This window comes from Capricornis sumatraensis, chromosome 1 (genome assembly GCF_032405125.1).
Source record: "Capricornis sumatraensis isolate serow.1 chromosome 1, serow.2, whole genome shotgun sequence".
NCBI classification, from domain to species: Eukaryota; Metazoa; Chordata; class Mammalia; order Artiodactyla; family Bovidae; genus Capricornis; species Capricornis sumatraensis.
The window spans coordinates 245962822-245987343 of NC_091069.1; the positions used below are offsets into that span (position 1 = coordinate 245962822).

A 24522-nucleotide genomic window follows, 5' to 3' on the forward strand; every position below is an offset into this window, starting at 1 on the left:
GAGAAAGCCCACGAGTAGCAACGAAGACCCAGCACAGCCAAAAAAGAAAGAAAGAAAACCTGGGCTCCTTGTTAAAACTTATTAAGCTGATCATTCAGTCAAGCCTGGTCACTTCCCTAGGGTCCCTGCACCTTTTGCCTGCCATGTAACTGGCCTGAGTGGTATCACATACAAACTCCTATTTAAAAACAATTCAATATTAACTTCCCTGACAGTCCAGTGGTTAAGATTCTGCACTTCCACTACAGGGCTCATGAGTCAGGGAACTAAGATCCCACGTGCCATGCACTGCACGACCCCTCAAGAAAGTCAGTTCATTATGTATTATCCATTTCACAATATCAATATGTTTCCACCCCCGACCCCCCACCCCAGCACGTTCTAAACTGCTACCCTGGTTTAAGCAAGCAGATAGATTATTGGGAATTTTTTAGGTATGAAAATTTACATCTAAGAACTTTTCCAAGTTAAGGGGGGTAAAACTTCCCTTTCTTTAAAGTTTTCTTTACTTTTTTAATGGCCTTGGCACATATTCCTGGATCACTTTGTGTGTTGGTTGTGATTTTGTGTGATTCCTGGTTTGGGGTCAGACTTGAAGAGGATGAAAGATTGCTGCAGACTCTCTGGCCCGTGGAGGGGAAGTTCTAAGTCGCTCCTCTTGCTTCAGGGCAGCTGAGGCTCCTCAGGCCAACAGTATGCAGCAGAGGGGGGCCTATGAATTTCCTGGCTTGGACCTTAGGAAACTGGAAGCTTCTGCTTTTTCCCTCTGGGAATGTTTGCTGTGGGAGAAGCCAGTTACCACTTAAGAGATTCCAGTAGATGGGAAGGAAATCCAAAAAAGAAGAAATGAATGTACATGTATAGCTGATTTGCTTGTCTGAATGGCAGAAACATCACTTTGCCGACAAAAGACTGTATGGTCGAAGCTATGGTTTTTCCATTAGTCATGTACTGATGTGAGAGTTGAACCATAAGGAAGGTTGAGAGCCAAAGAATGGATGCTTTTGAACTGTGGTGCTGGAGAAGACTCTTGAGAGTCTGCAAGGAAATCAAACCAGTCAATCCTAAAGGAAATCAAACCTGAATATTCATTGGAGGACTGATACTGAAGCTGACGCTCCAATACTTTGGCCACCTGATGTGAAGAACTGACTCATTGGAAAAGACCCTGATGCTGGGAAAGATTGAGGGCAGGCGGAGAAGGGGGTGGCAGAGAATGAGATGGCTGAATGGCATCACTAACTCAATGGATATGAGTTTGAGCCAGCTCCAGGAGTTGCTGATGGACAGGGAAGCCTGGCGTGCTGAAGTCCATGGGGTCGCAAAGTGTCAGACATGACTGAGCCACTGAACGATAGCAACAACAAGAAACTAATACAATGTTATAAAAGAACTATGCTCCAATAAAAAATTTAAAAATAAATTAAAAAAGAAGAGCCACTACCTTAAACTGCAAGCTGTAAGGAAGTCCAGCTAGTCCATGGGCAACGGCCTAGAGAGGTGCCCGCACAGTCAGACTCTGCTGGCGCTCCCCTCCCAGATGGCAAGAATGTGGGTGAAGGTTCTTGGGTGACCCCAGCGCTGGGACCATCCAGCTGCAGTCGTGTGGGAGGCTCCATCCAAGAGAAGAGAAGCTCAGCCAAGCCTGCTACACTACAGCACCGGGGGGAGAGGACACTCAGTTCTTGTGCTGAAGCTGCTACTTCAGGGTGATCGGTTCTGCAGGAATAGTTATCTGGACACAGGTAAATTGCTCCTCTTTGCTAACCCCTCGGTTCCTTCTCCTCTCACTCCACCATTCTCCAAGAACATCCTGGATCGCTTTCTATTCTTTGCTGGCTAGAGTAGGATCGCTTCAGCATGCAGACTTTTGGGTCCTTAACTACCAGAAATGGGATGCTGCAAAGCACTCTGGACTCAAGCCTGGTTGTGCTCATTCGTTTATCCATTCACTCAGGAAATATTTGCTGAGCACCTAGTATGTGCTACCCCTGGGGTGGGAAGATCCCCTGGAGGAGGGCATGGCAACCCACTCCAGTATTCTTGTCTGGGAAAATCCCATGGACAGAGAAGCCTGGCAGGCTATAGTCCTTGGGGTTGCAAAGAGTCAGACATGACTGAAGCAACTTAGCATGCACACACGCAGTATATGCTACACGTGGTACTCAGATCTGGGGATGGGGAATTTTAAAAAAGTGATGCTGGGAGAGTGAAGCGGGATGTCCTTAGTGATGGATGTATCAGTCATGATTCCGAGGGGAACCAGAGGACAACTTCCACAGGAGTAATTTGAAGAAGGTCAGCTCCAAAAGACCGTTTGCAAAGGTGCCTGCAAATGCCAGAGACCCCAGTTTGATTCCTGGATCAGGAAGATCTGCTGGAGAAGGGATAGGCTACCCACTCCAGTATTCTTGGGCTTCCCTTGTGGCTCAGCTGGTAAATAATCCACTTGCAATGCCAGAGACCTGGGTTTGACCCCTGGGGTGGGAAGATCCCCTGGAGAAGGGAAAGGTTACCCACTCCAGTATTCTGGCCTGGAGAATCTCATGGACTGTGTAGTCCATGGGGTCCAAAAGAGTCAGACCTGACTGATCAACTTCCACTTTCATGCAGTTTAGGGAAACCCACAAAGAACAATGTAGCATCTCACACTAGGAATAGCAGAACCTGCAGGGAAGCACCAGAAACTGGAGAGGGTGCTATGTGGGGAGCAGCCTGACAAGGTCTGTGGTCTTCTGTTGAAGGGCACAGCTATGCTTCAGGCTATTTATTTATTTATTTGGCTGTACCGGGTCGTAGTGTTGACACGCAGGATCTTTAGTTGCAGCATGTGGGATCAAGTTCCCCAACCAGGGATCAAACCTGGGTCCCCTGCACTGGGAACACGAAGTCTTAGCCACTGGACCACCAGTGAAGTCCCAGCCTCAGGCTGTTTTACAGACTTTTATGGTTGCCACGTTTCAGCAAATAAAAATTCAGAATGCTCAGTTAAATTTCAATGTCAGATAAGCAAAAAAAAAAAAAAAAAGGTGTAAGTATATCCCATGGAATATCTGGGGGCATAGTTATACTAAACTTTTTCTTGTTGTTTATTTGAAATTCAAATTGAACTGAACGGTCTGTGTTTTACCTGACAATCTGAGCAGAGAAGGAGGCAAATAAATACCCAGATCTTGTTTCTTCTGTCTTCTGATCACCTCTGGTACCACCTATGGGATGAATCCACTAGAGCCACAGCATGATGTTGAGGGAAAGGGTGGGTGGTGAGTCAGGAGGGGTGAGACGGGAGGACTGTCTTGCTTTTTACCCTTGCATGTCTCCCCCTGGGCTCTTGGCCAGGCCCTGAGTGTTCCCTCAGCCTCCCTAATTAAAAATATCAACTGTTAGACTGTAAGTGGTGGTAGCTTTACAAAGATGGTGCAGGTGTGATTTTTGAACCCTGATACTGGATTGGTTTCAGGAAAAAAAAAGAAAGGAAGAAAAGCAGTGTATCAGTATCATCCTTTTATTTTAACTGCCGTGTCATTGGTTGGCTTCATATTTTTTAAAAACAGGGAAACTGTCAGACCTTTTGGGAAAAGTGAAAGTGAAAGTCGCTCAGTCTGACTCTTTGTGACCCTATGGACTATAGAGTTCATGGAATTCTCCAGGCCAGAATAATAGAGTGGGTAGTCTTTCCCTTTTCCATGGGATCTTCCCAACCCAGGGATTGAACCCAGGTCTCCCACATAGCAGGCAGATTGATTGCCAGCCCAGTCACAATGGAAGCCCCTTTTAGGAAGGATGACATATTTGACATTCTTGGAGCAATTAGGCTCTCCTTGTAAAGGTTAACACATGTTCGTGAAGTCAATTTTAGCCCCAAAGCCCAACTTGGGTGTCATTCAGGAGGTGGCCAGAGATGCGGGGTACTTAACTGGGGATGTGGCCAGGGCGACGGTGAGGGTGGACGCAGGCTGTGAGCATCTCAACCCCATCTGAGGGGAAACCCTGGTGGATGCAGGCCAGCCGGAAACGGGGGTGGAGGCAAAGCAGGTCGGTTGCCCCCAGAAGTCCGGATTATTGGAGCAGGAAGCAGAGAAGGTGGCAGCTTCTGCCTCCTGGGATTTGGGGCCACCAGCATCCAAACATGGATGGGGCGGGGCAGTCTCCCTTCAATGAGCTGGTGCTGGAAGCCACACGGGTTTCTAGAAATGCTGCTTTCTATGTATGGAGTCCACTGTGTCTCTGGATAACTCACCCAGCCACCCTGGCCCAGAAAGGTGGGGGATGGGGGGCCGCCAGGACTCCAGGTGTCCCCCAAGGGAGGCCTGGACAAGCTGCCACCTGGCCTGGGGCCAGGGCTCTTGGTCTGGCATGTACTCACTCCCAGCCAGTGATGCAGGGTAGAGATGCTAACTTTTGCTGTCCCTGTCTTGGGGAGACGTCAAGGAGCAGATCTGCTCTTGGATTTCTGGGCCCCAGAGCTTTGAATTCAACTTTGGACTCGTGACTGTGAGATCAGCTGCTTAAAAACTATGAGAAATGACCATTTCTTTCCTTTGATGACATACGAACCAGGAATCGAAATCTTCATATCTCTGCCTCTTCACACAACCCGGGGAAAGGTTCTTTGGGGACCACAGTGAAGATAGTCCCCCAAAAGAAGAGAATTTGAGCCCCTTAATATAAGCCAGGCTTTGAAAGTTCAAGAGGGAAGAAGATTAACCCATGCTGTGGGATCATTGAATTTAAAGGGCAATTATTTATAGACTGGGCTTCCTTTGTGGCTCAGATGGTAAAGAATCCGCCTGCAGGGCAGGAGATCTGGGTTTGATCCCTGGGTCAGGAAGATCCCCTGGAGGAGGAAATGACAACCCACTCCAGTGTTCTTGCCTGGAAAATCCCACGGATAGAGGAGTCTGGTGGGATATAGTCCACGGGGTCACAAAGAGTTGGACAAGAGTGAGCATTATCACTTTCACTTTCATTTACAGACTTGGCTTTTTCCAGCATTAATGTCATAGAGTATTTACTATTATCCTTCACAGGACTTGCTACCTATGAGTGAGAAGCCTAATTACTTGCAGATTACTAGACTTAATTCAATAAGACATGAAAAAATTATGTTTGTCTTGAAAACTACCCCTTTCTCTCAAAAAGTGAACCGAGGAGTAGATGCGTCTTGTCAATCCTCAGGTGTTCTTTAGGGTTCTTACCACAGCTGTGCTGTCCCAGCTGCCACGTTCCTTTTGCCTGTTGGGATCTGAAATTGAGTCAATCAACAATCAGCTGAAATATGTATTGATTCCACAGAGCCAGACAGTTGGGGCGGGGGGGAGGGGTGGGCAGGGGAAGGATGGGAAATGGACAGACAATGGACGAGATGGGCTCAGTCACAGTGTTTATGGGAACACTCCTTCCAGTAATCTGTGGTTATGTGAAATGAAAGCTTGCTGCTATTTTTGTGCTTGGGTTCTTCAATATTTCCAAAGCACCTTTTCCTCTCTCTACTCTCCCCCCATCCCAGACCCTGAAGATAACTGAAAATTGAACTGCACTCTGGCATTCATTTAGAGAGCAGAGTCTCCTCAGATGTCAGAGAGATGCTTTCATGGCTTTGGTGCTGATGCGAGGGAAGTCATTCTCCCTCTGGACTCACCCAATCACAATCAGCTCAGACCCAAGCATCCTACATGCAGGACCTACTTCCCACAGCACAGTGATGGCTAATTGTGTTCATTGCAGTGAGATGAGGCTTCTTGCATCCAATCTTTCTTAGGCTTCAGGGTTTCAGGGTTTCAAGGCAAACATTAACATTTTGACAGCTTGAATTGCTGTGTGCTCACCAAAGTTCCATTTCCCACCAGTCCATAAAGACCTTGTTTTTATAGTGAGCTTTAAAAATGGGCTGGGTCATCAGAAACAGCTCATGAAGATGCCTACTGTAGATGATAATACATTTCCTGGCCACGAAAAGCGCTCTAAATGTTCCTCCCAGGTAGTCACACTTCATAATTGTTTCCTAGGAACTGTGAAAGGAATAGGGAAATTTTTAGCATCCAATTTTCACTGGGTCTACCCTTGGAAGAGCTGACACCTCACTGCCTCCTCTGGAGAGCTTTGTCATGTCTGACTCTTTGCAACCCCATGTCCATAGGATTCTTTAGGCAAGAATACTGGAGTGGGTACGCCATTCCCTTCTCCAGGGGATCTTCCCCACCCAGGGATCAAAGGTGGGTCTCCCGCATTGCAGGCAGATTCTTTATCATCTGAGCCACAAGGGAAGCCCTTTTCCATCTTAGTTGATTGCCTTGAAGGTTCTTTACATTTTAGCCATTCCTCTTACTGCAGGGCCTCTGGGCCTCCTCGGCTGTCTGGTCTGCCCAGAAAACCCCTCTGAGTCTCAGCTTTTTCATCAAGGGGTGGAGGGAAGGATGAACCCCCAAAGTTTCTGGTCCCTGTCCTGTGGTTTGGCCATTTGCTGGCGGGTCACTCGTGGTGAATCATTTCACTCCTGCGGTTCCAGTGTCTTCTTTGTGGGACAACGGTGTCTTCAGACGCTTCCTCTAATCTGGACACCCTCTGATCCTCTTTCTCTCCCTGAACACTGCAGAACGCTTGGTTTCTCTTGATTTTACTTTCTGTTCATATCAAGGGAATGCTGCCTGTGAGTTCAAAGGAGAAAAGGATGCTATTTCTTGGTGGAGGCAGTAGAGGGGAAAGTAGGTACAATGGACAGAATCAGAATTGGATTCTCACAGGCTGTGAACCTGTGATAACAAATAATGTAACTATTTCCAAAAAATGGGTGAAAATGGAAAAATTCGGCCTTTTATCTGGACAAACTGCACTTCCAACTAGCTGACTGCCAAACATGAAGAGAGGGCTTATTTCCCTGGATGTTTCTGTGGTGTGCATTCAGGCTGATGGTGAGGCTGCCTGGCTGGGGACCGGCCTCCAGGCGAGGACAGGTGTAGACAACAAGTCCATGGGTGACAGGTAGGTGGCCTCCTAAGGTTGAAATGGGCACACCTGTGCACATAAAGAGGCTGCTGTCAGCACCCCCCTTACCCCCTAAAATTAAATTGTTACTGTGCTGTTGCAGCCAGAAAGTATTCTGATTTTCTTTTGAAACTTTGGAACCCTTTCCCTTCTCGTGCCCTGCATATTTGGGATGATGGAACCTGAGGTTGTCAGCTGGTATCCTCTCTGGTGCCATGGCAATTGAATATTGAGTTGCAGCTACTTCTGGAAAAATGTCTCATTCGCATTTTCATTCTTGTTTTAAATATCTTTTTCTTTTGGCCATGTTACATGGCATGTGGGATCTTACTTCCCCAACCAGGGATCGAACCTGAGGTGGACATCTTAACCACTAAACCAACAGGGAAGTCCCTCACTTGCATTTTCTATCCATCCAGGCCTTGACATCTTAAATGACAGCAAGGCACCATTTAATAAAAATTCCAATTCTTGCTGGGAAAGATTGAAGGTAAAAGGAGAAGGAAGTGGCAGAGGATGAGATGGTTAGATAGCATCACTGACTCAATGGACATAAATCTGAGCAAACTTTAGGAGATAATAAAGGACAGGGGAGCCTGGTGTGCTGTAGTCCATGGGATAGCAAAGTATCAGGCATGATTTAGTGTCTGAACAGCAACAAATTTTGAAATTATGAGCCAGATTAGTGTCAGGAAGGCTAGCATAGGATCTTTGAAGACATTTTGAGCAAGTCGCAGATAAAATGTTCAGTCTTTTCCTGTTCACACATCTCAAGAGGTGAACAAAACAAAACAAATCTTTCCAATTAGGTATCTGGGCTGTAAGCCGCCTGCTGGGTCTCCCTAGCCATTTATAGCTGGCAAAATAGAAGTCCCTGCTGTGTCAGTCCTCAGTTCAGCTTGAAATGACTTTAGCGAAAGGTCAGATGCTGTGGCTCTGGGGACGACTTCCGTTCTCCAACAGACTGACATTAGACTTTTTTTCCCCCGCTAACATTCTATCTAAATTGGTTTCCTTCCTCAGTTTCTTGTCATCGGCCTCTAGTTAATGTTCCCTTGAGCTGCTGCCACCAAAAATGGATATTTTATCCCTGCTTCCATGTGTGATCTGGACAGTAATGCTTCTACTGCCTCTGTTGATGATTAGAATGCTTCAAGTGATGATCGGTCAGCGCTGATCCTTTGAAATACGTTTTGTTAAAACTTTTATTTCAAAATTGAATATTTTCTGATCATGTGGCCTGACACGGGAAATTATTTCCTTTTTGGAATTCTTTTTTAAAATTAATTAATTAATTAATTTTTAGCTGTGCTGGGTCTTCAGTCCTATGCAGGCTTTTCTCCAGCTGCAGAGAGAGGGGCTACTCTCTAGCTGTGGCGCAAGGGCTTCTCAGTGTTGTGGAGCAAGGGCTGTAGATCTCACGGGCTTCAGTAGCTGGGGCGCATGCGCTCAGTAGTTGCAGCTCCCGGGGCCTAGGGCATAGGTTTGAGAGCTGTGGTGCACAGGCTGTTACTCTGGGGCATGGGGGATCTTCCCAGATCAGTGATGTCTCCTGCACTGGCAGGCAGATTCTTTCTCACTGAGCCACCAGGGAAGGCCTAGTTTGGAATTCTTGAAATAAAAATATTCTGCTTCTGGATGGGGGGAGGGGCTAGGTGGTCTGTCTGTGGAAAGTGCAAGGCTTTGCTTTCCTGTCGCGGTGCTGCATAAAGGTCCTGGTTAAACACTCACGGTGGCTCGTGGGACCAAGCACAGCCCACGTCTGGATTCATCCCAGATGCTCTTCACCTCAACCAGGAGGAGAGGAGCCTGGAGCTTTAACACTTTCCCTCCTACTTGGGAAGCCCTTCTTATTCTATTTCTTCTTGGGATTACTTGTCAGAACATCGCTACTAAATAATGCTTAAAAGTTAAACCCAGACTCTACCGAGAGCTAGTCCTTGAGAATCTGACAGACTCTGTGTGGTTGAGTTACTTCACCCAGAAACCACATCACTTTATCCTTCCTTGGGTGTTCAATTTTGTTCTCTTTTTACAAATATGTGAATCCATCTTCCTGGTAGGGAGGATAACAAAGCCCAAAGCTTAAAATGGCATGCCTCTAAAACCACTCTTTCCAACAAATCAGCAAGTCCCTGGCCGTGAGCTCTCAAGACAGTGTCACTTTAAAAAAGCAAATAGAAGGGATATAGTTTTGCCTAAAACCTACAGAAGGAAGAAAGGAAGAAAGAAAGGAAGGGAAATTGAGGCTGTGGGATCAGGAGACAGAGTGCATGGAGTTTAAACCCTCAGGCCAGCAGTTCCTGGAGCTAAATGCATGTCTTTGATGACACATAAATAGACAGTTATGAACAGACACACACACCTCTGTGAAGAGCTGGTCCCTGTCATTATGACACTCAGGAAGCACAAGAAGCATGACCAGATGGGGAAGTCAAGGTTGATCGCACCTCAGGTTTGAGACGGTGAGCAGAAACAGGCACATGTCTGTCTGGCCGCAGCTGGACCCATTAGGATCCAGGCTCTGGTTTGGCTTCACAGACCCCCCTTTCAAAACTTTGCACCCAAATTCTGAATACACAGTGGACGCATCTGTGTAATACTCTTGTGCATCTAAGAAAGCTTGTAATCCCTGAAAATCCACCTGGGAAAACAGCTGTCCACCTGGATTAGAGGTGCAGGGCTGAAGAGCCCAAGTGGGATGCTCCTGGGGAGACAACACAGTCCCTTGCTCAGCTGCTGGCGGAGCTCCAGGAAGGATGCAGACACGCCTGCCACGCTGCTGGAGAAAGGCATCTCTAATCAGCCAGTGCCTGGTGCAGAGGGCAAAGGGGAGGGGAGGAGAACCACGGTCCTAAAGGCTGGAAACAGCTTCGGTCCTTTCTGGCATCTGCATGATGACTTTTCCACTGAGGTTGCTGTTTGCTCTCCACATTTTTCATAAAGCTTGCCTAATTCCATGAGAGCTCTAAGGCTTGCCTTGGCCTTTCTGCTATTCAGTCTTCTTCCTCCTGCACAGAGTGGAATGCTTTCCATCTGCCTTAACGCCTTCCTTTCTCTTTTAAAGTCGAACTGTCTAGGATGATGGGGCAATGGAAGTTAGATACTCAGTGGGCTCAAATGAGGTTTTTCATATTGCAGTTTTTCAGTCGCTAAGACATGTCCGAATCTTGGTGACCCCATGAGCTGCAGCACACCAGGCGTCCCTGTCCTACGTCATCTCCCAGAGTTTGCTCCAACTCATGTCCTTTGAGTTGGTGATGCCTTCTAACCATCTCACCCTCTGTTGCCCCCTTCTCCTTTCGCCCTCAATCTTTCCCAGCATCAGGGTCTTTTCCAGTAAGTTGGCTGTTCACATCATGTGGCCAAAGTATTGGAGCTTCAGCATCAGCATCAATCCTTCCAATGAGTATTCAGGGTTGATTTCCTTTAGGATTGACTGGCTTGATTTCCTTGCTGTCCAGGGGACTCTCAAGAGTCTTCTCCAGCAACGCAACTCCGAAGCATTAATTCTTTGGTGCTTAGCCTTCTTTATGGTCCAACTCACACATCCATACATGAATACTGGGAAAACCGTAGCTCTCACTATATGGACCTTTGTCAGCAAAGTGATGTCTCTGCTTTTAAATATTAGATGAACTAATATTTGAGGCTACTTGAACATGTACTGTGATTATGATTGTATTTGACTTTTCTTTCTATTTCAAACTGGGGAACTTTAGAGAATTCTCCATCATGGTGAAATTTTCAGTTTAATCCTTTAAAACTAATATTTTGAAGTTTAAAAGCTGGGGGGAAAGAGCCTGAGGAAATTCCTCCCTTCTGAAGTGGTAAAACCAGGTAACATAAAAGAAAGGAAAGCACTCAAATTTTTCCAAAACTCTGAAAAGAAGAAAAAAAATGAGCCTGGAGTAGAATGGAAGGAGTGAGCTAAACCCTGGAGGGAAAATACAGGCCTAGAAGCTGCACCTCACTCAGGTTCATTTCTTAAATTTTAGGGAGTGGAGGGAAGAAGCTGATGCCCCAGGAGGAGAAAAATAATAAATGAATCCAGTACACCTGAGAGTGATGGTTGGCAAAGGTTACCACATATGCAGGCAATATTTCTGTAGAAATAAAACCTGAGGTTTTAAAAGTATTAAGTGCTATAAAGAAATGGCCATCCATATCAGAAATTGAACAGATGTGTATATCAAAAAAACAAGCATATAGTTAAGAGAAGCCAAACTATGCACATTTGATGGGATGTATATTTGAATTTTTATTATCAGCTTGAAACAAAACGTTTTCAAATGAGCTATACACATTATTATGTTATATGTAAGTAGATAAGGTTTATCTGTAAGAAGCTGAAACCCTTAAAATAGCAACAACTTAAACTATAATGTCTATTCTTCACTTGTATAAAGGGAGTCTGAAGATAGGTAGTTGACAACAATCAAGATGATTTCAAGGTGCATTAAGCATCTGTATTACTGCTTTGTCATCCCTAGCATAAGACATGCTCCAGAATGGCTGCCTGAGCACCAGCCATAGCATCTGCATTCCAGCTAGTAGAAAGCAGATAGCAGTAAGTAAAAAGGGCCAAGGGTTAGCCTTTCTTTCTTTCTCTTTTTTTGGCCTTGCTACTTAGGATTTTAGTTCCCTCAGCAAGGGTCAAACCTGGGCCTAGCAGTGAAAGTGCTGAGCCCTAACAACTGGATTGCTATGGAATTCCCAGGTTAGCTTTCTTTTAATGAGATTTCTTTCTCACATATTGTATTGATCAGAACCTAGGTCACCCGGTTTCAAGGAGCATGGCAAACTTGTTCTGAGTAGCCATGTGCTCAGCCCCAAGTCAGGGGTTTTATAACTAAGAAAATGGGGGTAAATAGAGGCAAGAAATAGACTTGGCCACAACACATTTCTGCTGATGGAGTTTCTTGAGCCCTTGCCTATGTGGCTGGCTTGCATGGAGAGCAGGTCTAAGGTGTCAGATGACTCTTGTTCTCCATCTTCCCAGTCAGTTCAAAGTCTTCAGAGTGTGAAGGAAGGCAAACGGTGGCTTTTCTGAGTGGTTCACTGTTAAGAAAGTTAGGTGTTAATCCCTGGGAAGGAATTTTCATTCTTTCCATATGCTCTTAAGAGGAAAGGAACATTTGCTGTGTTATCCACATCTCCCAGAGGTTTCTTACTTACCTACTTTCATTCAAGTTGTTCTCCAGTGCATACTAAAGAATCTTCTATGCAAATGAAATGGAAGTCTGCTATCTGATCCCTAGACACACAGGATCATCTCTTTCATTACCTAACACTCCTCTCCCCCCGTAGCCCCACGTAAGCTAGGCATGCCTGCAGGAGATAGCAGCATGGATCACAGACACCAAGATTTAGCCAAAATGGGTTTATTATAGGTTATGCATGTATTACAGAATTTCTGGGAGGCAGGGAAACCAGTCCTGGCCATTCATAGCCGGGGATAACGCACACGGAAACACGCAGCCACACGGCATGTTCTTCCAGCAGATGATCTTCCAAGAACTGTTGCTGTTGCCTGGTCTGTGGGTCCAGGCACAGGACAGGGGGTGTCTGCTGGCTGCTCCGGGAAGCCCCATTAGGTGTTTCTGCTTCTGTGCCTGTGAACGGGGCTCTTGCTGTATTTGGTTACTTCCCCTGGTGCTCACTTCTCTTTTCTCAGATCTTGCCACACTGCACCTGTTTGACTGGCCTTACACCTGGACTTAGGGCTTTCCACCTGGTACAGTGGTAAGAATCTGCGTGTCAATGCAGGAGACGTGGGTTCAATCCCTGGCTCGGGAAGATTCCCTGGAGTAGGAAATGGCAACCCACTCCAGTATACTTGCCTGGAAAATTCCATGGACAGAGAAGCCTGGTGGGCTACAGTCTATGGGGTCGCAAAGAGTTGGACATGACTGAACACACAGGCGTGCACGCCTGCATACCTGGACTAAACAACAACAACAACAACACCTGGGCAGCAGAATTCTACTCCCAGGACACCTGTGGTGGAGGGGGAAGGTGGCAGGAGGGGTGCTGGGTGAGCCAGTCTGCAGGCCCCCATCTATTACCACCAGGGAATAACCCTGCCTTTGTCTTTGCAAATTATGAAGCAGCCAGGTACACTCTGATAAATATCTTGCGAGAGAAACAGCCTCCATTTATCATTATCCCCATTTCAAACACAGGGGAGGATGCGAATCCCAGAAAGGCAAATCTGACCACACAGAGTCAGCTGGGATTTGAATCTGAGGCTTCTTTAGTGAAGCTGTTTATCACTGTAACTCATCAGCCTTTCTTTATTTTTATGCTAGGAAATGTAGGCATTCTGGCCAGTGTCACGGGCTGAATTATGTGTCCTCCTCAAATGCCTCTGTTGAAGCCGTAAGCCCTGGTGCTTCAGTATGTGACTATATTTAGAAATATGGCCTTTAAAGAGGTAATTAAGGTAAAATGAGGTCATTAGGGTGGGCCTTCATCCAAGATGTCTGCTGTCCTTATAAGAAGAAATCAGGACACAGATACACAGAGGGATGAGCGTGTGAAGACCCGGGAAGAAGACGGCCATCTGCGTGCCAGGCAGAGAGCTCGGAGGACCCAAGCCTGTGGACACCTTGACCTTGGACTTCCAGCCTCCAGGAGTGGGAACAAATAAATGTCTGCCATTTAAGCCGCACTGACTATGGTAGTTTGTTACGGCAGCCCTAAGCAGACTAATGCAAATAGGAACTGAGTTTGCCTTTCCAATAGAAAAACTGATTTCAACAATATATTTTTTGTTTTGTTTTTCTCTTCCTAGACTTAATGAGTTTGGGGAAATTTTTGATCTCACCAGTGCTTATTCTTTTCCATTGAGTCCCACAGATGTGCACTTATTTGATTACCTAAATGCCACAGCTTAGGAGTAATCTTATCTGAGCAAGGTGCATCCAGGTAGGGGTCAGAGAAATAAGATAATGAGGTCGAGAGAAAGGAGGGAGTGGGGGGAGCTTTGTATCCACCAAAGCCTGAGGTGAGCGTTGGAGACTGTGGGATCCAAAATGGCTCAATTTTAGGGCAAAAGAGAATTTCTTTCTCTTGCAAAAAGCTGTAAGGACCAGAAGGGTGCTGACTTGGTAACGGGAAAGTTAGGAGAAATGAGAACTGTGTTTTCATTTGATGCGAGAGGGAATATGGTGAATGCAGAAAGCACCCCCCTTGCCTGCTGCCACTAATGCCTGACCCTGCTCATTAATCTCTGCCGCTTAGCAGAGACCTGGAAAATTGCAATTCTCCGCACCAGCAGCCCCTGTTCAATAAATCCCGAGCCAGCAGGCAGAAGCAAGAAATGGCCCGAAGCTTGGAGCTGGCTTGCTGCATTCCGCGCTGCTGCCCAGCAAGGGAGACTCTGTTTTAACTCGGGAAAAACTGGTTGAGGGAGCTGGGGCCTCTTCATGTTCATTTCCAGCTTTTAAAAGAACGTGTTGTCTTTGTTTTTATTAGCGTTTCATAGGATGCTCTGTGCCAGCATTGTGATGAAATAGGTATACTAATTTATTTTTATTACTATTTTTTTTTCCTCGGGAGGAGCTGACCTTTTCTCTAACACTAGCTGCCTTGTTCTCTGGGTGTATTTTGATCCAATTTGAGGCTTAAGGGATAAAAATCCCAATTCTTGCTTTTCTTATTTGTGGCTCTGTTTTCCCTGCCTGGAGGGCTGGGTTTTGGTCCTGATGAAGGAAGGCACCTTAGCTGTCCTGGGTCACTCTGTAGCCCTGGTGCTGGAGAGGGTCAGTGGCCAGTTCAGAGGCCTCCGGAGCCCAAGTACAGTCTCTGTGTACCAAGGGCAGCCCAACTGACAGATGTTAATTCTTTCCCAGTTAACATTACACTTTGAAAGAAGGTAGGACATTCTAAGAAACTTGGCATTAAAATATTCCATTTGCAAGGCATACTTAAGTTAAATGACTGTTATTTCTTGATGGCATACTAAAATTTAGGTTCTTTTATAGTACGCTCTGTGCTTTGCCTCCTAATCAAGGCAAACTCCCACTCAGGACAATTATATCCCAATTTACTGCTTATGTGCAAATTTCTGATCTAGGGGATTAGGCCTTAGGAGGTAATTTGTTTCTATAAAATAAATCCAAAAATATGGAGGGTTATAAATGTGTAAACGAAAGGCTTTACATCTGTGTGTGTGTGTATGTGTGTGTGTATACACAGCCCCTGTGCTCATGAATTACTGCCGGTATCTCTAGGCAATGACTTTGCATCATCATAAACTCAGAAACAAATATAAGAGCTCTTCTGATCAAGCATGGGGGTTCATATATTTTGGAATGAGGCTGAATTTCAAACTTTTAAAATCACACCCAGAGCTGTTGCAGGATCCCTGAATAGCTCTGTTTTGCCCTGGAAGACTGCGTGTCTATGAATTTTGAAAGAACTCATGCTAAATGAGAGAAGTCTGCCACTTGGATGGGGACTGGGAAGATGAAGAATACTTTTTCAAGCAGTGGAGAATAGTTTTTCAAAAAGTGTGGTATTAGTCACCCCTTTTGTCTGGGCAAGTGAGTGTGAGGCTAGCTTTGGGGACGACCTCTCCTGTCCCCTTCCCAGAGGCCTTTGTTGTTGAGTTGTTTCAATTGTGTCTGACTCTTTTTCACCCCATGCTCTGCAGTGCACCAGGCTGCTCTGTACACGGGATCTCCCAGGCAAGATCACTGGAGTGGGCTGCTCTTACTCTAGGGGATCTTCCTGACCCAGGGATCGAACCTGAGTCTCTCGTGTCTCCTGCACTGGCAGGCAGGTTCTTTACCACTGAGCCACCTGGGAGGCCCACTAGGCACATTAAAGCATTTACATTCCCTCTCCCACTCAGCACCCTGTTTTATTTGAGGAATTTCTGAAACTCTGTTGCTTCTCTATACACTTACCTTTTTATTTTCTGTTTCTCCAGAAGAGCAGGGTTTTGTCCTCTGTTCTCTCCCAGACCCTAGAACAGTGACAGGCCTGCAGGAGGCCTTCTGGGTCATTTATCAAATGACTGAATTTGGTATATGAATTCTCCCGGACTGCCTGGTAAACAGACAGATTTTCTGAACTGGTAGACCCAACCACGTGTTTAGACTTGGACTATTTGAGACTTCTTTTTTTCTCCCTGGGCAATAGTAACTGGTCCATACAGCAGGCTGTCATCTTGATCTCAGTCTAGGGAACTCAAGGTAACAAGACACGGGGGAATAAAAAGATTTGGAGCAAGACCTGGATTCTGAATCAGCCCATGGCCAGCACTCACCGGGTGCTCTCCAATGAGGCAGGTTATTGTCTCTGAGCCTTTGTAAAGTGAGGACCATGGACGTTTCCTGCAGCTCTCATAACTGGCCAAAGGAGCCAGACAATGCATACAACATGAAGCTACTTTAAAACCTAGCACTGGATGGGAGAGGCGTTTGGGGGAGAAAGGACACGTGTATGTATAGCTGGGTCCCTTTGCTGTTCATCTGAAACTGTCTCAACATTTGTTTGTTAACTGGTTATACCCCAGTGCAAAATAGTTTCATTAAAAAATTAAGTAGTTATTGACAGGTACGTGCTAAGTCGCTTCAGTCATGTCCAACTCTGTTTGATCCATGCACTGTAGACCACCAGGCTTCTCTGTCCATGGGATTTTCCAGACAAGAATACTGGAGTGGGTTGCCATGCCCTCCTCCAGGGGATCTTCCCAACCCAGAGGTCAAACCCACATCTCTTATGTCTCTTGCATTGGCAGGTGGATTCTTTAGCCCTAGCACCACCTAGGAAACCCATTGATAGGTAACAGAAGAAATAATAAAGCCTAGAGAGCCCCAAAGTTAGATCAGGTGCTGTTATGTGTTGAATTGTGTCTGACCCCAAATTCAGATGCTGAAGCCCTGCACCCCTAGCCTCCCACCACACTGTCCCTCAGAATGTGGCTGTGTTTGGATACAGGCCCTTTATAGGGGTGAATCCACTTGCAATACAGGAGACATGGGAACCTCGGGTTCCATCCCTGGGTTGGGAAGATCCCCTGGAAGAGGAAATGGCAACCCAGTCCAGTATTCTTGCCTGGAGAATCCCATGGACAGAGGAGCCTGGCCGGCTACAGTCCGTGGAGTTGCAAAGTCAGACACGACTGAGCGACTAACACACTACTACAGATTGATATGGCTGCTCACCAAGAAACTTCAATGGGCTGTAGGGCTGATCTGTGTTTTATCCGGATGAATTCACACAAAGGGAATTTTTGTCTCTCAAACAGTTTTCCTATTTGCTGGATTTTCATGGCCATGTCAGAGGCTTGTAGTATCTATTTGGGATTGTCTTCACCTGGTAACAGTTCCTTCCTTTTATATTTATGATTCTCGATTTTCCATTTGCTGTCAAATGATCTATAAAAGAAAATCCGCTTATGTCTATGAGGGAGAATCCATGTAATGCTTGGTGAAGACTGGTTCTTATTACAATGGCATCTTCAAGAAGGGCTCCCTTAACAATTCTCTGATGGTGTAATAAAATGCAAAACAGCAGGGCCGTTCCCTGTCTCAGTTTCTGCAAGGAGAAGGCTGTATTTCAGGAAAAGAGTGTAAGAAACACCTTGTTATTTGTTTCAGTTGCTAAGTCATGTCCTACTCTGCGACCCCATGGTCTGTATGTTGGCAGGCTTTTCTGTCCATGGCATTTTCCAGGCAAAAATACTGGAGTGGGTTCTCCTCTAGGAGATCTTCCTGACCCAAGGATCAAACCCATGTCTCCTGCAATGGCAGGCGGATTCTTTACTACTGAGCCACCGGGGAAGGTCTAGAGCCATGCAAAGTGTAAGTCTGAATAGAATGAGGTTCCTTCCTAGTGGGGAGGTCACAGAAGTCTGAGCCGCAGGGAGCATTGGTTCTTCATCAGGCTGGGCCATCAACAGTGCTCGGTGTTGCGCCTTGGTTGGTTGATGATGTTTCTGCCTGGGGAAAAGAGTATAATTGTTTGGGATGGTTTTACAGCTGTGCTCTTCGTTCTGAGAAAGAAGATGGATGGGAACACAGACAGATGGATGACACAGATAGTTAGATACTGTGGTTGAGGCTGCCGCTGCCTTGCCTCATAGACTGTGAGCCTCACCTCCTCAGACTTGGTCGTGTCTCTGAGACCCGGTGCTCCAGGTAACGGACCCGACAGCGTTTGGGTGAAGTCTGAAGGGCTCGTGGGGAGTCCTGCTCACACCTCTGGAGCTCCACGGTCAGGAAGGTGGTTTTTCTCTCATGCTCCAGGGGAGTTGGCAATCAATATCTTTTTCTATCAAACCAGTGGATTTGAATGAATCATCTGTCGACCATTCTCCTATTCAGCTTCAGAAATCCTTCCTGGAGGACACACAAAAATGCTAAAGTTCTAGGACCCCGGAGAGAAACAAATGATAAGAACTGTACAGTCCTGGGTAGTTTACTCGGTGCTCTGGTGAAATACTGCCTGCCCAGGCTCAAAAGCTACTGTCAGGAGCCGGGTGGGATGTGTGCTACCCACTCCAGGTAGCAGGACTCTACATAAAAATGCCAGGTGCAGCCCACCCGATGCAGATGTGAGCAGCAGATGCTCTTCATGGAGCGGCAGTGGGCGGAGGACACTGGAGGAAGGGTGGCTGCAGGGAGGTCTGGAAATGAGGGTGGCATCGGTCCCCTGCGTGGCTTGCCAGAATCTACTGGCCCTTCTGGTGGAGAAGTGTACAGAGCCTGATGCCCTCAGGGCCTCCCAGCTGTGGGGCCTAGTGGCACGTTTCTCTTGTACTATTCTGGCTGTGTATTCGCAGGACCCAGAAGTCATCTTTAGGTGGAGGACTCTCTGTGCCTTGCCCTGCTGAGTGAGGACCATCCCAACACAAGCCCAGCAAATGCCACCTGCCACCCCAAAGACTGGGTGGGGTCTGATGCCCTGGGGCTCCGGCCTGGCTGTGTTTGGTGGTTGTGTGGTTGGCCCTGCTGGAAGGCAGTCCCTCCCTCTTTGCGTTGGGGCCCAAACATCCATGAGTCTTACCACTGAGCAGATGGCCAGGCCAAGAACCACATGACTGCCCATATCCTCTGCTGACTGAGCAAGTTCTGCCCCACACCAATGGGTCTCGCTTTAATTTACACCACAGCCTTGAATTTACTCACGACATTTGTGACTAGGCGGAGCAGGCTTGGAGTTTTTATTTATTTTTATTTTTTTTTTGGCTATGCCACACGGGTTGCAGGATATTGGTCCCCGGACCAGGGACAGAACCCGGGCCACGGCAGTGAAGGCTGGGAATCCTAAGCGCTAGGCCACGCTGAACTCCCAGGGCAGGCTCTTTACAAAGCAGTTCTACCTCTCCATTTTTGAGATGAGCAAACTGAGACCCAGAGAAGCTAGTCTGAGGGTCCCAGAGCGGGCAGAGACACCCCCAATCCACCCTTGTCTGGACCTATACCCCTGCTTCTGCTGGCAGCCTTATCAGAGGTGGGAGGGTCTGAGGGCTGGGAGAGGGTCGCCCAACCCCACAGCAAGCTGGAGGTGCTGTCTGCCTGCCTGAGACCTCCTTTCGTTCCCTCTGGACTGCTGCTAGGAACAGGCACTGTTCTGGCACATTTTCCATTCAGGAGAGAAACCTTGCCTCTTTTTCACCGTGCTGCTGGGTGGGTCAGTGCCCCACAGAGGTTTTGTTGTGCCCCGCTGCCCAGACCCTTCCTTAAGAGCACTGGAGTGGAAGAGGCGGCTGAGGACTCCCTGCCGCATGGAAATGAAAGGCCTGCACTGGACAGCTGCCTGGCTTATCAATGGACTCACTTGCAATCAACCATTGGTTACTTGTGGAATGCTTGCTATGTGCTGGGTCCTGTGTGAACCGCTGGAGCCAGACGGATGAAGTCCCCGCCCTTATGGAGCTCAGATGGGGTGATGGACCCCCAAACGGGAAGTAGAGCAGGGAGTAAAATAAGACAGAAGTAGCCCCATGAAGAGTAGCAATGCAGGGGGAGTGGATAGGGTGTGCCCTGGAGGGAACCCACCCTCCCCAGGGCCCTTCCTGTCCCCCCACAGGCAAGGCCAAGGTCCTACCTCTGGGTTTCAGCTGATGCTGCTGGTCAGCATCTCTCTTCTGCCCTGGAGTGATGGCAAAGGGAGGTTTCATATAGCCCTCCTGCACCCCTCCACTGTCACCATCACCCAGGTCATGGGAGGGAGCCTTGGCATCAGTGAGGGGATGTCCACAGGGCCGGGGGCACTGGGCGCTGGCTGTGGTCCCTCAGTTGCCCTTCTGCATCATTCCCTCACTCCTGCTGAGCGTGGGGTGCTTAGAGCTCCTTTTTTTTCTAACTCCCAGGATGACATGGACCCATTGCCAGGCTCTCACATCATTTGCATTGAACCCTGTGTCAATGTCAACAGTTCTAATGGTTTCTTTTTCACCACAATCTGGGTCCTCCTCCTGCTTTGAACATTCCTGGGCAGCTCAGTGGAAGCACTAACCATGGCAGACCTCCAAGAAATGCTGGACTCTACAAAGTAAAGACTCCTGACACATCAGTGGTTTTCTTTTTTAAACACTGGAATATTTTTCAGAGGGAGGAATCTATAAATCACGTTGGCTGAAGATATTAGTTGAAGATATAATTGCGAAATCCATTTTTATGACCCATCCTTACTGTCTCATTACATATTCCCTAAATATACATAATTTTCCACATCTTCATTCATCATGTGTCAAAAAATAATATTGCTGTTTTCTTCTATTATTGTAAGAGGTAAAAGACGAACCAGGCTGCTCAAAAGCTTCAGGCTGCTGCAGCGTTTTAACTCTGAAAGAGAAAATCTCCCATCTTCTTTTGAGTCAGATCTCATTCTCCCCCTCTGCAATCAGGGTACAGTAGATACAAGGGGTCCTCTGGGAGGAGAAGCACCTGGGACTCCAGACCATCCGGTGACGATTCTCAGTGCACAAGATACTGCTTCTGCTCTCTGCTGAGGACAGATGAGCTGGAGCCATCATGCGCTGGTTTGACAGATGCTTGCGCTCCAGTCACACGCTCTTGTGATAATCATTTTTGTTTTTGTTTAGTTGCTAAGTCGTGTCCAACTCTTTTGCAATCCCGAGGACTATAGCCCACTAGGCTCCTCTGTCCATGGGATTTCCCAGGCAAGAATACTGGAGTGGATAGCCATTCCCTTCTCCAGGGGATCTCCCCGACCCAGGAATGGAACCCACATCTCCTACATTGGGAGGCAGCTTCTTCCCACTGAGCCACCTGGGAAGCCTGTGATAACCTTGGTGAAATGTTTTTAAAGGATGAATTTGAGCCTCAGGGAACTCCTGTCCTTCCCGATGTTTCTGCTCCTTAGAGAATCTCTGAAGAAAGGGACTTGGAGTGGGGATTAAAATGCGGATGGCTACCCAATGCAGTAAGAGACAATCCTACGATTCTCTGTATCATCTGGGGTCCCATGGGTTAAAGAATATCACTCCCAAATAATCCATGGACAGCAGGCTGCTCAAAATCTCGGTGGTCAATCTGAGACAGAGGGAAACAATTTTACTGATTTAGGTCATGGACCAATCAGTCCAGTAAGGCTTACAAAGCCAGCATCTTCTCCTCCCAGATGGAGATGGGATTGGAGGGCTCCGGGCGCAACCTGCTTGGTCTCTGAGAAAACTGAGGGGAGCCTGCTTAAGGATCTGCAAAGGAAAAGTTATGCAACCAGACACATCTCTCTCTCTTTCATCTATCTACCTATTTTTTCTGTCTATTACTATCTATCTATCTAATCTATGGGCTTCCTAGGTGGCTCCGTGGTAAAGAATATTCCTGCCAATGCAGGAGACAAAGGTTTGATCCCTGGTTTGGGAAGATCCCCAGGAGGAGGAAATGGCACCCCACTCCAGTATTCTTGCCTGGAGAATTCCATGGATAGAGGAGGCTGGTGGGCTACAGTCCATGGGGTCACAAAGAGTTGGACATGACTGAGCGACTGAACATAGACATCTATTTAATCTATCATATCTATTTATCTATCTACCCATCTATCTAAACTATCATCTAACATTATCTATCTGTCTATCTACGAGAGAGAGAAAACAGAACAGAGTAAGCAAGAGAGAAGGAACCTGTGTCACTTGCACATAACCCCAGCGTCCTTGACCCTCTGTGCTGGGGATGCTGACTGAATACTGTCATCCAAGGGCACAAAGTAAGACAGATGGAGAAGGGCTGGACCACACTCAGGTTAAGTGATGAACTCAGGATGCTGGTGATAAGGTCAAGGAGTAAAGCCCTGGCAGTGCTCCCTCAGTGGGCTTCCTGTCCTGCCTCCAGTGCTCCCTGTTCTCCATCCCCAAGCTGGATGTGCTCCACACACTGTCCTGACCTCTGCTGCAGGTGCGAACCCAGGATGGCAGGGATGTTCTCAGCCCACGTGCTGAGTGGGGGGTTCTGCCTCCAGTTCCCTCAGGAGTTAACCCTAGGGCCTTATTTGTTACTTCATTTTAAGCCGAGTAGCTGGATCTCAACCCTGGCTGCATCTGGAAATCACCCAAGAGTGTTTTTTAGAAAGTAGGGCTGTCTGACCCTCTGCCCAGAGATGCTGATTACTCTAACTTGGTCTTGTTTGAAGGAATGCTTCCTCTGTGGCTGTGAAGAGGCAGCCTGAGTCTGGGGTGGGTCCTCATGACTCCATTAAAAAATAGTGTCTTTGATGATTCTGATGATCAGCTGTCACTAAACCGGAGTATTAATGATTCTTCCCTTCTGTGACTAGAGGGTTTGTTTATTTATTTTTCTTATATTTGGCTAGAAATGTACACAGCACAAAGGGAGCCTCAACACAGGTGATCACTTCACCATGGCACCGATCTATTTTCAAGGATCTTAACTGTGAATGAGTTCAGCCCCCTGCCACAGCAAACAAATGTGAAGCCTACGTCGTTGAAACAGTTTGTTAAGATGTGCAAGTCCAGCTTGATTGTGAAGGTCGGATGGTATCATCCATCTGTGACAATGGTAGAAACAGAAGCCCTCATTCAATCAGAAAATCTCTCGTGTGTGTGCGTAGAACTCAGTGCCTCTGTTATCTGGAGGTGTTCTGAGCAAAAGCTACCACTGGGTCCATTAGCTGTAGCACTATTTAAATTGTATCTCAGGAGGTTCAAGAAGGAGGGGAACATATGTACACCTATGGTGAATTCATGTTGATATATGACAGAAATCAAACCAATATTGTAAAGCAATCAGCAATCAATTAAAAATGAATATTACCAAAGATAAAAAAATAAATACAAATTAGTAAAAATATAAAAAATTGTATCTACATGAGAAAGCAGAGGAAAATAATAGCACTGTTGGTGTTTTAAGCTTTTTTAGATTGAAGTACGGTTAATTTACAATACTATGCTTGTTTCAGTGTACAGCAAAGTACAAACACATACACATGTATGAATATTCTTTTCAGATTCTTTTCCATTATAGGTTATTGCAAGATGTTGAGTAGAGTTCCCTGTGCTATAGAGTAGGTCCTTGTCACTTACTGTATATATGGTGGTTCTGCACTAAGTTGTGTTTGACTCTTGAGACCCCATGGACTGTAGCCCGCCAGGCTTCTCTGTTCATGGGATTTTCCAGGCAAGAATACTGGAGTGGGTTGCCATTTCCTTCCCCAGGGAGTCTTCCAGGCCCAGGGATCGAACTTGGATCTCCTGTATTGCTGGTGAAGTCTTTACCAACTGAGCTACCAGGGAGACCCTATTTTATATATAGTATTCTGTATATGTTAATCCCGATGTTAAATGGGGCCCCAAGGAACAGAGACTGGTACAGAAAGTATCCACGATGCTGAGACTGTGTTTCTGACTTTGCTCATCCCTCCCTGGCAGGGGTAGCGACTAGGCAGTCAGAAGATGGCTGCTTCTGAGCTCCGAGGAAGCCCAGGACATGCTCCACTGGCTTGTACTTTGCAAATTAGGTCTTGTGCTGGGGGAGGTGCCACATGGCGCCTGGAGCCTGGCTTGATCCAGAGCCACTGTCTTCCTGCTCACTGCTCAGTGATCACCTTCTGTTTGTGTTTTTCTTGCTCCAGATGGGCAGAAGAAGGTTCAAGAGGAATTTGACATCGACATGGACGCGCCAGAGACAGAACGCGCGGCAGTGGCCATCCAGTCTCAGTTCAGAAAATTCCAGAAGAAAAAGGCCGGGTCCCAGTCCTAGCGGGAGAGTCCCTTCCTAGTCTGCCAGGAGACACCACCTTCAGCCATCATCCACCAAGAAATTAAAAAGGAACAGCGCCCTCAAGAGAAGTCCTCATCACATGATACCCATGTGCACCGCAGTCCCTCAGTGCATGCACAGAGACCCGTGATATTTATACCCTCGTAGGAAGGTGTAGACAATGCAGTTGTGAGCAGCTTAATCTCTGTTTATCTCTAGGACCATTCCTCCTGCAACTAATTATTTTCCTTGATGTTGTAATAAAATGGAGTTAAGATGCGTGAAGTGTCTGCCTCTGTCTCCCCTTTTACATTAACTTGGAAAGTTACTGCTGTTA

General features: G+C 46.8%; 1 protein-coding gene across 1 annotated transcript in view; it reads left to right on the forward strand.

Moving 5' to 3' along the window:
* PCP4 (Purkinje cell protein 4) overlaps positions 1 to 24185 on the forward strand; it is a 40601-nt gene extending 16416 nt beyond the window's left edge. Inside the window, exon 3 of the mRNA XM_068969375.1 lies at positions 24058 to 24185. Within this exon, the coding sequence (XP_068825476.1) occupies positions 24058 to 24185 (128 nt within the window). The remainder of the gene's footprint in view (positions 1 to 24057) is intronic.
* Positions 24186 to 24522: the final 337 nt, after the last annotated feature.